This window comes from Eupeodes corollae, chromosome 3 (assembly GCF_945859685.1).
Source record: "Eupeodes corollae chromosome 3, idEupCoro1.1, whole genome shotgun sequence".
Classification (NCBI taxonomy): domain Eukaryota; kingdom Metazoa; phylum Arthropoda; class Insecta; order Diptera; family Syrphidae; genus Eupeodes; species Eupeodes corollae.
The window spans coordinates 3843600-3860710 of record NC_079149.1 but is presented as its reverse complement, the minus strand read 5'-3'; the positions used below and the strand labels follow the sequence as shown (position 1 = coordinate 3860710).

The window sequence follows — 17111 nt, the reverse complement described above, 5'->3', positions numbered from 1 at the left end:
CTCCATTGTGATAGCATGCATTCAATTCCTATGGCTGAACTCGTAAACGTCAAGTAAAGCCGAAGCTGAAGCGAGTTTGTGATTCAGCCATGACAAAGTTAAATGTATATATAAACATTTTCCCGAATTTGTTTCAAAGGTAGAGATAGTCGAGCACTGAGCTGTCAAAAAAAGAACTGTGTTTCTCAGACATATCACACATCAGAGTATCCGACTTGTTTTCTTTTCTCAATCTGAGCAAGCTTGGAGTGTGTTCTATGAATTCTGAATGGAGTAAAAGCTACGCATGGTTGTTTCGTGTATACCACACGATGGCAAATTTAAAATTTTTGACATTCGGTTCTCCACTGTGTTTACATAAGTAAATCGGAGAGCTCTGATTAAACCCTGCTCAAAGCGTAATAGAAGAAAAAAGTCCTAAGTAAGTCCAAAGTGTTAAACGATGCATTCTTTTTTTTAAAGATCAATTGCAACCTTCTTAGCATTTATTAATGACCTCATACTTGAACATCTATTACTTCTCATATTCATTAAAGTTGATAATTTTATATATTTTGTCGAGTGGTTACCTTCAAATAAAACAAAATAATTTTTTTTTAAATCAAACTATTTAATACAAACATTGTTTTTTCTTATGCCAACTATAATAGACACAACGCTCTTATGTGGTCTGGGGCTTAATTTTATCAATGCCCCATAATAAAATCATATTGTTTGAATTTTTGCTACAACCTGGAAAGCTTCAATTTGACAATACGTCATCTGAGAAATTACAAAAATAAAAACACTACAAATAACAAATCCATTTGAACTCCCTTTTTGTCAACCGAACCATTAAATTAATCAACCTCATCCTTTGGGAATGGATTTAGCCGAGAACTTTACACAGTTAACAACTAAATTCCTTTTCCTCAGTTACAACGATGAAAAGAACAAAGTCAACATGTCAGAATTAAACACCCTCTTGAACGATCTAAATAGTTTGGACTATCTGCAGGGAAAATTCGTAGAAAAGAAAGTAAGTTCCATCTCTTAAAAAGCCATCTGATCAAATTATGAGTAATCCCTTTCCTTGCTTTGTATATTGCAGACAGCAGCCAGACTTCTTGAATCATTCATCAATATAAACACACAAGAAGAAACTCTCATAGTTAAATCATGTTGTCTGATCACTGTGCTCATGAACAAACAGAAAATCCAACTTTCTCGAGATCAATTCAACAAAATCATCGAATGGCAATTGAAGTGCCTGAATTTCAACTTCTCCACCACTGCCTGTGATATCCTTAGGTCTATGCATGCCTTATTTAGGAATCATCAGAGCTTTGCAAGACAGGTTTGACTTTATTTTGTTCGGCAGTATTTTTATTGATCTTGTGTTTGTGTTTTCAGTATTGGGATGTGCTCCTTTCACCAGATGGCCTTCTCTTAAGCTACCTTAGCAGAGACGCGAAGATAATTGAAAAATATGATTCCAATTCTTCGGAAGAGATTATCATTTCTATAGTAATCTGCATTGATTCACTCTTGGGTCCTGTAGAATCTATGGAGACAGATAGTCAGGTGGAGGAACTTTTTTCGCTGATCGGAACTAAGATCCTTGCCATTCTCTTCTCGGATAAAATAAACTTCAATCTATCTGCCCATCATATGAATTTCATGACTACGTCATTGAACATTCTGCACGTCATAGCCTCCGAGAATAGGGATTGGTGTGATGCGAATATAGGAGAACTGCTTGGCTTGTCGAAAGCTTATATGCACAATGGAATTCCTGGGATCCCTCAAACAAATCCACAAAAAGTTCATGTATCGCAGCAGTCCATGCTCGACCAGGGTTCGATGGAAGCCAACAATCGTGGGGGAAAAGTCGCAAAAACGCGAAAACCCCGAACAGTAAATAAAAATAGGAAGTCCGATGCAAAATCGAAACAGAATCCTATCAACGATGAAGCTGTTCTTCAGCTCCCCTCAGGAAGTAATCTTAAAGTTGATTGTAACATAAATCCAATTCAAATCTTGTTTCTTTGACTCAAAAATCGCAATTTTATTTCAGTTGACATCCCAGCCTTTAACAAGACAAGTGATTCTGACTTCTCCGAATCAGAAGCCAGTCGGACTCGAAATGAACGGCATAAACAAGCCAAACTGAGGCTAGCTGCAATCTCACTAATTGGTGTGATTGCAAAGAATGTCGAACGTAGGACTTTCTATGGATATTGGCATTCGTTGTTTCCTAATGATGCCAGCATTGGACTCTTAACTTGTGCAGTTCGTGATCCAAACCCAAGGTGTAGAGTGGCAGCACTGCAGGCAGCTTCAGTTATTCTCTTCGGTTCTAGAACTTTTCTTTTACAAGCAGAGTGGAGGTTTTTTATTGAAGATTTTTTAATTTAAAAATTGTATTAACTAATGTGAGTTTTTTAGCGAAAAGCCCCCAACTAATTTTATGCCATTTTCCATATCATTAGCCAATATGATAATTGCAATGTATGAGGTCCTTACGCAGGCATTGGCTCATGAAAGCTCTCTTCCAGTTCTCACACAAATACTCAAATGCTTGACAGTCTTGATTCAGGTTAGAATAATTATTGTGACCAAAAAGTAGGTAAGTTAATAAATATGTATCTCCTTTTTTTCTAGGCAACACCATTCCATCGCCTCAAACCAGGACTGGTTACAGAATTTGTAAAATTAATCCGCAAATTGGTTTACCACAAAGGTAGGTTTGTGTCTTTGTCTTAATACTTATAACTCTACTAATAAAATGTTTGCTTTTGAAAGATCCCACAGTTCAAGTTGCCGCTCTAATGGTTATGGAATTTCTTATTTCCACACCAGACATTACAACAGAAATTTCGGAAATTGTTGGCATTCCTAAAACATCCATAGGATCAATGCTTCGCAATCAAAATAGACTTAACGACTCTGGAGTGGAAGAAGTGTAAGTACATATTTAAAGTCATTTGAGTTTGAGTTGATTCATAAGGAAACGAAAACCGTTTATTTTGTCAAAGAATTGATACAGATTTTGCTGAGGAGACCATAGATTCCGATACAGAAGATTTACTGCCCACACCAGTTGTTGCTTCAACTTCCAATTCTGCTGAAGTGAACTTAAATGACACCAAAGAAATTTCCTTAAGAATGTCTTGGCTTCTAAAAAGAGTTCTTGAAAATCTTGGTGTACCCCTCACTGAAACGAAGGTTCGTCATTGACTGAAAAATTCTTCAAAATGAAACCATTTTTAATTGCTAACTAAATTTATTATTAGGAAAAAGTACCAATATCGACAACTCCAGTTCGAACTGAATGTCTTCAAGTACTCACATCGATGGCACAACATTTCTCGCTTCTCAAAGACCATTTGCAATTTATTGCCTCCGCCTTGAAGTCGTCTTTGAATGACGCACAAGCTGATGTTCGATTGTATACAGCTAAATGTCTAGATAGTTTGGGGCATTCAATGAATACTTATCTGCTTGAACGAAGTATACTTAAACTTTTTTAAGCTTCTCCTTTTTCTTCAATAATGATATATTTGTATTTCTTTGAAATAGGTTCACCATCGAATGACGAACTGATGTCTTGTCAGAACTTCTGGATGTCCATGTTGCCGTCTGTTATTGAAAAAATCCAAGATGCAGAGCAAAGTCCTGCTTTCAAAGCTATACTATGCGATTTTATGTCAAATATTGGAGTTTTTGTTTTTGAAAGACTTTCGGTAAGTTATTGATTTAAAAACTTGTTATTTCTTAATGAAAAAATAAAAAAAAAGTAATCACTGCCATCAAGTTGAGTGATAGGCCCCGGCGAGATTCGAACTCACGATCTCCTGTTTACTAGACAGGCGCTTTAACCAACTAAGCCACGGCGCCACGTTAGATTCTAAATGTCAACTAATGTACAAGAACACAATGAAGTTAAAAATAAATATTTTATTGGAGACTAGGAGGAAAATATGTAATCAAAGTTAACACCTTAGTTTAGACTCCTTCTTCGTAATTAATTACGAAGCCTTAAAGATTTAAGAATCAGGAAATTTTGTATGCGGAGAAAAATTAGATGGGAAATATTTAACATGAATATAATATGAACACAGCGCGATTAAGCTAAAATATACAGTTGTAGACAACTAATTAGACACACCACTTGAATTCACTTTTAAAGCAACATCTGTATTTATTGTTTACCTTACATTTATCTTAAATACCTTGTTGCGATGCCTTTTTGCTTCAAAACTTTCCGATATCTTAGTTCCTTGATGAAATAAGCCGCTTGCACCGCTCAACGGGTATAGCCTTCCAAGCAGCTTCGATATTCGTAAAAAGAACGTTATTGTTGGTATTACTTTTGAAAGCAATAGCTTTTTTAACATCGGCCCAAAGATGCTCTATCGGACTTAGGTCTGCACTTGATGATGCCTATTCCAGAACTGTTATCGTTTGGTCCCTAAAGAACTGTTTCGTGATTCCAGCAGTGAGCTTGGGGTCGTAGTCTTGCTGAATCTTCCATATCACTGGCATGTTTTCATCGGCCCAATCCACTAATCGTTCCTAAAGAATGTGAATGTATTTAACGGCGTTCCATGGATTGGATGGATTGGGCCAACTCCACACCACGAGAAACAACCCCAAACGTTAAGCGAGCAGCCTCCATGCCTTATTATTACTGGAAAAACATATTTAGGTTAGAACGCTGTTCCTTTTGGCCCTCAGACATATCGTGCATCATCTTGGCCCATCCTATTTATTTTAGTTTCGTCACTCCACACTATGTATGTACTTCCATCCGTTTATCCTCCAGTTGGCGTGTGATCTTGCGAACTCTATTCTTAGTCTACGTTGCCTTGTGGTTACTAATGGTTTCTTTCGAGAAACACGACCATGTAACCCATCTTCCACCAATCTTTTTCTGATTTTCGTGGGCCTATCGGGACATTGAATGCAACCGGCAGTTGGCGTTGTATCAATGTGGAGTTTATTTTTGGGTCTTTTTTTGTCAGCCTACTAACTGCTCGATTTATGTGGCAACTTGTCTTATGCGCCCGTTTTTTACGGGGTACGTTTATTTTAAGCCCCGATATTTTGAAAACGTCTAATTGCATTGAAAACTTTATAGGACATTTCAAGCTTCCAAAGATCAAAAATCGCTTTCCTTGTAGGAGGATCGCAATTCTTAAATTTTCCCAATGCTTCAAACTTTAAAAATTATTCTTTAAAAACGTTTGCAGACAATTCAGAATTTTCTACTTACCAATGCAAAATAAAAAAACGCTTACATTACACCAGGTAGGATACCGCTATTCTAGTCACACATGACAAAGTGAATGTGGAAATGAGAAGCAAGTAATGTTTCTAATTAGTTGTCCACAGCTGTATAACTTTGAAGTGAAATAAAACAAAGATGATTTTTTTTTTTAAATTGACTTTAAATTCACTTCATTCAAAAGATAAGCTTATGGCATATGACCGAGCTGGCTCGAAAGTAGTCTAATCTGAAAGTCCAATTGTGCTCCAAAGAATCAATCGGCGTAAATTAGCGACTTCACATACATTCACAGAAAATAGTGAAGAGTCGTTAAATTACACGATCCGGGAGGTCACTTGATGGGCCCGAAATTTAAAACTACAAGATTGTTTCTTTAAAAAATCAAATGTGACTCGAGCTGCGTGACATGTTGTGCCATCTTTTTGAAAGCACAGCTCCTGTACGTCATGGTTGTTCAATTGATGAACGAAAAATTCTTTAATCGAGGCTTTATAGAGATCACCATTGATTGTAACTTTCGGGGCAGTATTGTGTTTAGAGAAGTACGGGCTAATTGTTTCAGCCACGCATAAGGCACACCAAAAAGTTAGTTTTTGTTGATGTAACGGTATATCGTACACTTCAGGATCATCATCACTCCACGTATTCAACCAAAAGCGAACCTCATCGCTAAACACATAGATATCCAATGTAAATTTGGACAAAGCGTTGTTCAGGTTTCAGTTTCTTTATATTTAAAAGTCAAACCAAACAACCTTTAAAAAAAGACCCGTTATATTTTCAATTTAATAGTTCTTAAATTTGAAGAAATATTATCAAAATTCAAGACCTGTATGAAATTATTTCCAATTTTTATACAAGCGTCGTATTTGTATTTATTTTCAGCACACTTATCACATTCAACTAATTGGAATTCTCTCAGGAGCTGGTTGCAATGAAGAAAACACAGTTCGAGCAGCGGCAGTGAGGGCTTTGGCAGTTTATGTTCTTTTCCCATCTTTGCGGGAGAACTTGGTTTTTGTTGAGAACACTGCCGAATCAATTTTGCAGCTTATCAAAGATTCTAATCTTTTTGTTAGAGTTCGAGCTTCATGGTCTATGGGAAATGTCAGCGATGCTCTTATAACAAATTTGTAATTTAAATAAAATATCCTTAATGTTAATTTTCTCAAAAATATCCAAAATTATTTTCTTTTCAAGTTTTAACTCGCGGGTGGAGAGAATATCTGAGGATTTGTTGAGACGTCTTTTGGAAACAGCTATTTACTCAGCAAGTGATAATGATAAAGTAAGAACTCTCTTGTCCACTTCTCTAAATCATTTATGATTGCACCCAGTAATATTCTTAGGTTCGTAGCAATGCAGTAAGAACTCTGGGCAACCTGCTTCGCCTTATAACAGTGGATCATTTAAAAGTTCCTACATGGAGATCTTTGGTTCAAAAGAGTGTAGAAAAATTGGTGAACTGTGTGAATACAGGTGGAAATGCTAAAGTCAAATGGAATTCATGCTATGCAATTGGAAATTTTATGAAGAACTCCAATTTATTTAATGCAGAGTACAGCGACATGAATTGGCCCGATCTTGTATTTCCATCTCTATGTAATCTCATCGTCAATCACAATAACTTCAAAGTTCGTATCAATGGAACAGCTGCATTGATAACTATTCAAGAGCGACAGAACTATGGCGCTCGTCTGCAGATGGTTTGGATAGCTTTATTAAATGCAATGGAACAATCAAGTAATTTAACGGATTTCAATGAGTATAAGCATAGGGATAATTTGCAAGAGCAGGTATATTACAAAAACCTTATAATATCATTTGTATTTTTATGGATTTTTATTTCTTCTTCCAGCTTTGTATTGCCATAAGTCATATAATCGGTGTTTCAACTGATGAAGACTTGAATATGCTTAAGACACAATTGGTTCCTAAGTTGGAGATAATTAAACAAATTTGGAACCGAGTTATAAGTAGAATATTGCCAGAAAATGCTGCTCCACTTTTGGCGTGTACGTTAAAGTTGCAGGAAAAACTTACCAAAAATGAACTCGCATCAGAACAGAAAAATGCTGTCCAAATTCTATCATCGTGCTTTACTCAGCCCAGTGTGGATTTATATTAAAACATTTTATTACTATAATTAAACTTAAAGTTACATAACAAAAAATAAATTATTAACATGCATTTTATATACACCTACCAAAAAACCGAGTATTTTATACAGGCACAGATTAAAGAAAATGGGAGCCGGGGCTATTTCAAATTTGAGGCTCCCTAAAAAGATATAAAACTCAATGCAGCCAACCCCCCATAACCCAGAGCGTCCTAAACCCCAAGCGAGCCAACCCAATAACCCGGGCGCTAGGAGTCCATTCAAGTAATTCGGATTCGATTGCTAAACGAGTTAAACATGATAATCTGTCATCTAAAATCGAAGATCGGCACATTTTTTGTATTCGTTTAAGGACTGAGAAAGATCTCTCTGCTTCACAATTAGCCATAGGTATTGTTACGAATATTCTAAGGGCTATATAACCATTTGGAAAAACGTCAATCATTTGTTTTTCAACGATCCAGTTAAGTGTTTTAAATGGTGAAATAAGTTCACTTTTTTCTTTTTAAACTTGATGCAATTTCATCATTTGAATAAGCTGCTCTAGTTCGTTAGTTAGTTCAATTTCTAAATCTTTATGATAAATTTCGACTAAATTTTTTGCTTTAATTTTTACTTCATTTTCACTCATACTTAAAATATTGCAAAAAATCCAAAGATATCAGTGATATATGTAAGTGCAAGCTTCAATCCTCTGGTGCATTTCTGTGAGCAATTTATCTATTATTACATAAAAAGTGCCGTTTCGTTTGTTTTTTTTTCTTCTCTAGTGTCAATGTTTTATTATAACAAATAGGTACATTGTTTTTTAGTGCCTCTTTAAAAAAACGAGTAGTAAAATATTTCCATTCGAAAACCTTTGAGTCGAACAATAATGTTTAGTGCGTAAAGTACACTATAGTATTTTGGAAAATTCAACTTTACGTACTTACTTACTTAAGGTGGCGCTACAGTCCGGGGCGGACCTGGGCCTCAACCAACAAGCGTCTCCAGCCAGCTCGGTCCCTAGCTAGCTGTCTCCAGTTTCGCACGCCAAGTTGGTTGAGGTCCTCTCCCACCTGGGTGCGCCACCTGAGTCGCGGTCTTCCTCTACTGCGCCGTCCCTCGGGATTGGATTCGAAGACCTTCCGGGCTGGAGCGTTGATGTCCATCCGCTCTACATGACTTAGCCATCTAAGCCGTTGGACTTTGATTCTGCTAACTAGGTCAGTGTCGCTGTACAGCCCGTACAGCTCGTCGTTATATCTTCTCCTCCATTCTCCATCTATGCGTACGGGACCAAAAATCGCCCGAAGAATTTTTCTCTCGAAGCATCCTAAGACGCTCTCATCTTTCTTTGACAGGGTCCAGGCCTCAGCGCCATAAATGAGAACCGGGATGATGAGTGTCTTATAGATGGTGATTTTACATGCTCGAGAGAGGACTTTACTTCTCAATTGCCTTCTAAGTCCAAAGAAGCAGCGATTTGCAAGAGTTATTCTTTGTTTGATTTCAGCGCTGGTGTCGTTGTCTGCATTAATAGCGGTGCCTAGGTAGACAAAGTCCTTAACTACCTCAAAGTTATAGCTGTCCATGGTGACGTTTTGTCCAAGACGTCGTCCTTCAGTGTCCTTTTTTGATGACAGCATATACTTGGTCTTGCCCTCATTGACCACTAAACCCATCTTCTTCGCTTACGTCGCAATGCTCAAAAACGCTCCACTGACATCACGCTTTGATCTTCCAATTATGTCAATATCATCTGCGTATCCGAGTAATTGGATGGATCTTTGGAAGATTGTGCCTCTAGTGTTGACGATTGAGTTTTGCACAATTCTTTCCAGAACGATGTTGAAGAAGTCGCATGACAGTGCATCGCCTTGTCTAAAACCTTTTTTGACATCAAATGCATCGGTAAGATCTTTTCCGACCTTGATAGAGCAGCGTGCATTCTCCATCGTCATTCTGCACAAACGGATAAGTTTGACAGGGATGCCAAAACTAGACATTGCTCGGTAGAGCTCTTCCCTATAGATGCTGTCATACGCGGCTTTAAAATCGATAAAGAGATGGTGGGTATCGATTTGAAGCTCCTGGGTTTTTTCCAAGATCTGCCGTAGTGTGAATATTTGGTCGATAGTGGACTTTCCTGGTCTAAAGCCACACTGATAAGGACCAATCAGGTTGTTGACGAATTTTTCAGACGTTCACATAATACGGCAAAGAGGATCTTATATGCAATGTTAAGGAGACTGATGCCTCTGTAGTTGGCGCAGTTTAGAGGGTCTCCTTTCTTATGTATCGGGCACACTATGCTGAGATTCCACTCATCGGGCATGCTTTCTTCCGACCAAATTTTGCAGATGAGTTGGTGCAAGCTCCCTACCAAGTCATCGCCTGCTGCTTTGAATAGTTCGGCGGTGATGCCGTCAGCTCCAGCAGCTTTGTTTGACTTAAGTTTAGATATAGCTATCTTCACTTCGTCAAGGTCGGGTAGGCGGAATTGTTGATCTGCGTCGCCGAGGTTGAGTGGTTCTATCTCCCTTACAGCGGAGTTCGGTTCGTCATCGCCGTTATATAATTTGGAGAAGTGATCTTTCCATATTCTCAGCATCGACTGTGGTTCTACTACGATGTTCCCTTGTTCGTCTTTACAGGCTTCGGTTCGTGGCTGGTACCCTTGGGAGGTTTTTTTTACCTTTTGGTACAATTTACGAACCTCATTCCTGTTGTGACATCCCTCTATCTCCTCGATCGCGCGCTTCTCATGCTCTCTTTTTTTCGTCTAAGAAGCCGGTGTTCCTCTCTCCTCTTCTGCTCGTAGAGCTCGCGAGCAGCTCTAGTCCTTTTGTGCAGCGCCGTTTTGTATGCCTCTTGTTTCGCTGCGTGCGCTTGCCGGCATTCGTCGTCAAACCAGGGGTTTCGCTGTGGTGGCCGTGTGAAACCTAGCACTTTAGAGGCGGCATCTCTGATGGCTGCAAGGCAATGTTGCCACTGGTTTTCAATGCTTAATGCAGGAAGCATAGGACTCCTTAGGAGGTTACTAGAGACTCGATCGGAAAAGGACATGGCAGTCTCTTGCGATTGTAGCCGTCTAACGTCGAATCTTCTCACAGTACTTCCTTGTTTTGGCTTGGATCGGGATATCCGTAGTCGTACCTTGGCTACAACGAGGTAGTGGTCCGAGTCAATGTTGGCCTCTCGGAATGTTCGGATATCCTGGATACTGGAGAAGTGTCGTGCGTCGATCGCAATGTGGTCAATCTGGTTGACGGTTGATTGATCAGGAGATTTCCATGTCCCCTTGTGGATATTAAGATGCGTGAACTGCGTACTAGCTACCAGAACGTCTCGCCCCGCAGCGAAATCGACCAGCCTGAATCCGTTGTCGGAGGTGGTGTCGTGCAGGCTGTATCTCCCGATTATGCCACCAAAGATGTCTTCTCTTCCTAGCTTGGCATTAAAATCTCCTAAGACAATTTTAATGTCATAGCCAGGGCACTGCTCATATGTCTTGTCCAAGAGCTCGAAGAACATATCTTTGGGCATGCGCGCATATTAGGCTTATGTTGGCGAATTTAGCCTTGATGCGGATTGTCCTGATGCGCTCGCTCACACTGTTGAAACTCAAGACTTTTTGCCTGAGCCTAGTTCCAACAACAAATCCACACCCAAATAGACGCTGTCTTTGTTCTCGGTAGCAGTCGCCGTAGTAGATATCGCAGTCTTTTAGTTTGCGTTTACCCGGTCCATCCCATCGCACTTCTTGGATGGCTGTAATATCTGCCTTGAAGCAGTTTAGGGCTTCCGCTAATTGTTCGGTTGCACGTGGTCTGTTAAGGGACCTAACATTCCGTACGTTGTGTCAAAAAATACGATTCAATACTTCTGCGGCAAAATTTATTTCGCCATTTTTCGCTTGTTAAATTCAAAACGGACTCGTCGAAATTAACTATTCTAAATTTTACCACACTAGTATCGAAATGTACTTTAACGCTCAATCCGCACATCTCTCGTAATCAAGAATAAATAAAGTACTCGAGATAATTACTAATTAGTCACACTTTGCAAAAAAAATACGATGCATAGAATTCAATTTTTTTTTCAATCAGGAAACCCTTTGCTGAGTTAGGCTGCATGGATTTAATATTTTTTGAGTTTAAAGTTTTGGGTCAATAGCGACTTAGGCTATGTGGGTTTGAATTTTTGGAGATACTAGCGAGTTGAGCTATGTAGGTTTAAAGTTTATGGGATTAATTGCGAGTTGGGCTATATGAGTTAAACATTTTTGGGGTAGGTACATATATAGCTTTCGAGTTTTGGATTTTGTGGGCCAACTAATTTTTGTTATTATTTTTGGGGCTTAGATTGTACAGTTTAAATATAGTGGTTTCCGCTGGGCCCGTGGTTGCAGTCCCCCATAGCCCCCCCTATTAATCCGGGGCTGATTTTATATAAGCTTATTTTAATCAGTTACATATGTTAACCCCAATTATTTAGCGAGTTTTTTATTTAGGGTCTCATAAATTTTCACACTATCAGTAATATTGTGATGCGTCAAAACCTACTTGAAAATGGAAGGAAATGTCTTTGAAACATGAGCAAATATTTGAAGGTATTTAAAAAAGTCCTAAGAGTGAACAAAAATCGATGATGTTCTTTTTACAAGGAACAGAAAAGCATTTATTTTGTTTATAAAATAAAAATATAAATTTTGTTGTTATACTGTTTATTTTATTTAAAACATCTTAAGCATATCTTGTGTTTGATGGTCTATGACTAGCATCAATATCAGGCCTTCTTGGTGGTGGTGGTGGGGGTTGACGCACTTGTCCTGCAGACCTTGATGCTTCCGAAGGAACAACAGCGAACACTGCCAAAATAACAGCTACTAGAACAAAAATTCCGAATATCTTCATTGTGTTTAAAGAGGTGTAATTTGTGAGAACAACTAATACACAAATTCAAAAAGACTTGCACTTAAATACTTTTTGATATGTTAGACGTGATGATGGATGAAATCAAAACAACAACAAAAGCCTTGGCATCAGGTTCTTATCGCAAAGTTGGAAAAAATCACCCAGGTTTTTCTTTGTTTATTTTATTTTTTGTATTCATTTTGCGTATGAACTGGGATTCACCGCGAGTAATGTACATATTGTTCAGAATTATTGACTTTTGATCTATCATCAACAAAGTAATAAGATGTATTTTAAATTCTATGAAATCAAGTCAAATTTTTAAAATACAAATGTTTTTCAATTTTTGAAATCTTTAATCTGACTAAAGACTAAAACTAATTAATCGAAGTTACTAATTTCCAGGCTTAAAAAGTAAACTTTTTTTAAAAGTTCAGTTCTACTCTTAAATTGGAATAACCTGACCTTACCCTAAAGAAATGTCTATTAATAAATACAACGAAGAATTGTGAATCACGTTTTGAAAGAAATTTGAACAATTGTTTGTATTGATTGGCATTTTTTTTGTAATCAACTTCGCAATCTATATTTTTAATATAATCTTTGTTCTGAAGAGATAAGCACTCTATGAAATGATCGTATAAAAGATAAAGCTGCAACTCAAAATAATGAAAATTAGGTGCATTTATAAATATCGTGGCATTGATTTCGTTTGCAAGGCTCCAATAAGATATTCCTTAAGGTAAAATGGGTTTTCGGATAGTGTTTGTAATTGCAACAATTTTACTTGTTGAAAATGTTTTATCTGCAAGTTTGATTAAAAATAACAATAATCAAGAAGAAACTCGACAAATCAATTCTGGATCTAATAGAGGGAAAGCAAACATTGATCAAGTCGGTGAGATTCCACCCGTAAAGTATCCACCCCGTGAAGGTCTTCATATAATGCAAATACCAAGTATTGGAATCTAATTAATTGTAATATTTAATTTATTATTTTTGTATTCAACACATTTAAATAAACTAGAAGATATGATATTTTTAAACCAACATGAAAAACTTGGTTTGCTATCAAATGATTAAAGTGCAATGTTTTTGATATTTACTTGCGACATATAGGAACTACATATATGGCAAGTATTGCATTCGTAAAAACCCGAGATTTAAATCAAACATGACATTACGATGGTAAAGAAGTTGAAAAAAGTGGGTCCCGACTAAAAATAACAGTAGACCCTATGCACATTTTTTGGCAAAAATCAATTCTATAAAATTTTTATTTAAAATGGAAAAAAATACTTAGAAAATAACGGTAATACTTATAATTAACTATTATACATTGTTTTAAATCCAACAAAAGTGTAACTTTTCAATACTTCAAGATTATCTACTATTGTTTTTATTTTAGAATTTATTGCTCTTATTTGTTTTTGATTAAAAACTGAGGACTAGATGGTCTTATTTTGATAGTTATAAGGTAGGTGCGAGTTTGGGTGTAAGCATGTTCCCCCTGCTTGGGAACACTATAGGATTTGGGTAGGGTGTAAGGTGGAGTGGGTGCAAGTTGGAGGGGGGTTGCAAGGTGCGGTGGGTGCAAGATGTAGTGCATTTTTCTTTTACATTAGAATAAGCTGGATTTAGACAAATTAATTAACCCTAGGTATGTCTCAATCCATATTCGATTCAAATGATTCAAAATGAGACTTCGTAAATACTAAAGTAAGGAAAAAGTAATTTAATTAAAATATTTTGTTTGGTAATTTTTAATTTTTAAAAAAACTAGAAGACATAAAATTTAAAAACAAGCTAATAGACAAAAGTTTTGGCCTTAAAAATATGTATAAAACTTAGTTGTAAGTATTACCAATATTTTTCAATAATTTTTTTCTAAGCGGGGGGAGATAGACCCCCCCTCCCGTGGTAAAAAATGCTTGTTTTTTTACTGTTCTATACAAATCCATCATTGAACTCTCCCGCCTGAGTTATAGTACTCATCCCAAAAAAAATATTAAAACTGTTTTTATTTTGAATACCATATTTTGAAAACGGTTATATTTATTTTTTTTGAATTTCCTTTTATTTTATATTATTATATATTTATATATTTATATTAACAAGAGAAAACACTGTAAAAACAATTATCAAAAAAATCAAATAAATCAAAAAAAATCAAAAAATGTAAATGCCACGCCATAGATTTGAGAAAGTTTTTTGTGAAAGAAAAAGAAAGGGTATATCTACCAAAAGTATGTCGGTGACTTTTGTATCTTGGGTATCAGTTCTGGAGCCTTCGCTTGAATCCTTCCCACAAGTTATCAATGGGATTGAGGTTCGGTGACTTAGGCGGTGTCTTAAACTGGTTTCTAATATTATAAAGCACTTATTCCCTTACAAGAAAGGATGTATGTCCATATGTTTAAAATAGGTTCCTTGTTGGAAGTAAAATGTTGCTGATAAATTAAATTTGTCTGTGGATTGATTCATATTTTTTTAAGAATGTCCAGAAATGACCATTTGTTCGTAATTTGAAATTGGGCAGGTTCAGACGACATAAGGGAATTGAAAGTTAGGCAAGTTTCTATTATCTGATTGGCCAGCTGCCAGAAAATTACATTCCAATTAAGGCAACTTTATTGGAAAGTCAAGTCAACGTATGTCAAAATGACAATTGATCATGTTTTTTCATTCAACTGAAAGCTGAATTTTATTACTGTATGATATATTTATTTTCTGCTCAATTTCATTTCATGTTTTGTTTTAAAGGGTTCCTTGTTAAATTGAAAAAGAAATAAGTAATATTTCTAAAAAACTAACTATTGGTTGAAGGTAGTGGTTAGTGAAGTAAGGTTCCAAGTTTGAAATGTATGGCACTTGAAAAACTAACTAGCTGTTTTGGTCAAAATTTACGTTCAAAGGATGCAGTTGACTGCAAATAAAGTTCCTTATGTTGTCTGAACATGCCCATTGTTTAAGGCCAGTTTCTAGTATCTGATTGGTCAGCTGCGAAAAAAATTGACTTCCAATGAAGGCAACTCTATTGGAAAATTGGCTGGAAAGTTAGCCAAGAAAAATCTTCCTTACTATCAAGTCAATTCCACTTATGTAAAAATGACAGCTATACTCATAATTTTTGTATTCAACTAAACTTTATTACTCTAATTCATTAATTCATTTTTTTTAATTTGATATTTTATGTGAAATGGTTCCTCGTTACTTGGAAAAGACATTAGCCAATTTTTTAAAATACAAAATAGGTGGAATTGTAGCTTGTTAATGACACTTGAAAAACTTACTAATTGTCTTGGTCAAAATTTACGAATGAATTACAAATGAAGTCCCTTATGTTGTTTAACCCTGTCCAATGATTTCAGGGGTTCTCGTTTCACTTGTAGCTCAAAGACAAGAAATTCCCTTCTATATACATAATTAGCAGTGACACGAAAATAATTCAATAATTCAAAAAATAAATCAAAACAATTTGCCTCCTGTCAGATCCAAATATGTTAAGTTATGGGGTTTTCTATGGGTAAAGTAAATCAATTCATTTTTGATAAAGATCTCTCAAAATAGAAATTTCCCCTGTTTTTTCATTTCATGGGGCAAAATAAATCGATTTATTTTTTATGTAAGATCAAATCTGGAGATCTGGATTTACCGCTCTTTTCACTTATACTATTGTACAAAAATGTTAAGCTGAAAAACACTCTTAAACACGCTCTAAAACACTCGTTAACACGTACACGAAGTTGCACTAGTGCAATGATAAAAATAACAACAGTTCTAACCGTGTTCCATGCGCCACGGAAACAAAAATCAATGTTTGCCGGAAATCTGAATTTACCGACATTATTTTCATATGAGTTTAAATATATTTTGATTAAAACGTAGATTTTTTTAAAATTAATAAATACAAAAGATTTTATTCTTTTGATCTTTTATAACAAGTTAAATAGATTTTTACCAAGGAATCGTAGCTGTACGAACAATCAATTTAAAAATGAATTAATTGGTAAATCACACGAGCAAATTAATTGAACGTATTTTTGTACATGTAAGGTAAGAATAGCTGTACACATGAATATATAATTTGTAACTGAAAGTTGATATATTACACCTACATGACCACAATAAATTAACTTATTTTATTCTCAAAAAAAAGGGGCAAAGAAGCGTACTTACAACTTATTCTTAACGACAATTATTATAGATGACTAAAAAAGATTGTTCAATGTTCAGTTATTGTTATTTATGTAATTTTCTTCGTAAGTCAACACGAAATCTAAGTCTTATTCCTGATTATTACTTACAACTTATATGTTTAAGTACTTTTTTGTAAGTCAAGGGTCATGCATTTTATTTGAAAATCTGATGTAACGAAAACCTAGATATTGTAACTTTTTGCGTATTTCAAAAAATAAATTACAAATTAACATCATGAATAATGTAAGTTTCATGTGTAAATCGTGTACTTATGTACATACGAACAAGTATAATGAAAAATTACTTGCATTCGCTAAAATCAAGTACTACCTGCCTTACACAAAAAATTAACATACTTGCAAATTTTCTAAAGCCTAAGAGTTTAAGTATTATAATATTATGTTCTCCTTGAACTTGATTTGCGTTGTTGGTTGTCCCAAATGACAGAAAACACGAAAGTGCCAGGATAAGAGCCTACACCACACACGACAATAATGAAACAAAGAAATGAAATGGTATTTTTGCGCGTTAGCGAAGGTAACTTTCTGTGGACATCCGTCACACTACCTCTGGAGTGTCATTAAAAAAAGGATTCCCCATATAGAATACGAAAGAACTTAAT

General features: G+C 36.0%; 1 protein-coding gene and 1 non-coding gene across 2 annotated transcripts; one reads left to right on the top strand and one right to left on the bottom strand.

Moving 5' to 3' along the window:
• Positions 1–781: 781 nt before the first annotated feature.
• LOC129951758 (HEAT repeat-containing protein 6) lies at positions 782–7479 on the top strand. The gene is made up of 14 exons (XM_056064077.1): positions 782–1018; positions 1091–1336; positions 1393–1996; positions 2057–2369; positions 2428–2578; positions 2644–2722; positions 2785–2944; positions 3018–3207; positions 3276–3492; positions 3562–3725; positions 6158–6405; positions 6473–6560; positions 6622–7068; positions 7131–7479. The coding sequence occupies exons 1-14, from the start codon at positions 863–865 to the stop codon at positions 7398–7400; spliced, it is 3333 nt and encodes a 1110-aa protein (XP_055920052.1). The 5' UTR covers positions 782–862; the 3' UTR covers positions 7401–7479.
• Trnat-agu (transfer RNA threonine (anticodon AGU)) lies at positions 3806–3879 on the bottom strand. The gene has a single exon. It is a non-coding gene; the product is annotated as a tRNA-Thr (tRNA).
• Positions 7480–17111: the final 9632 nt, after the last annotated feature.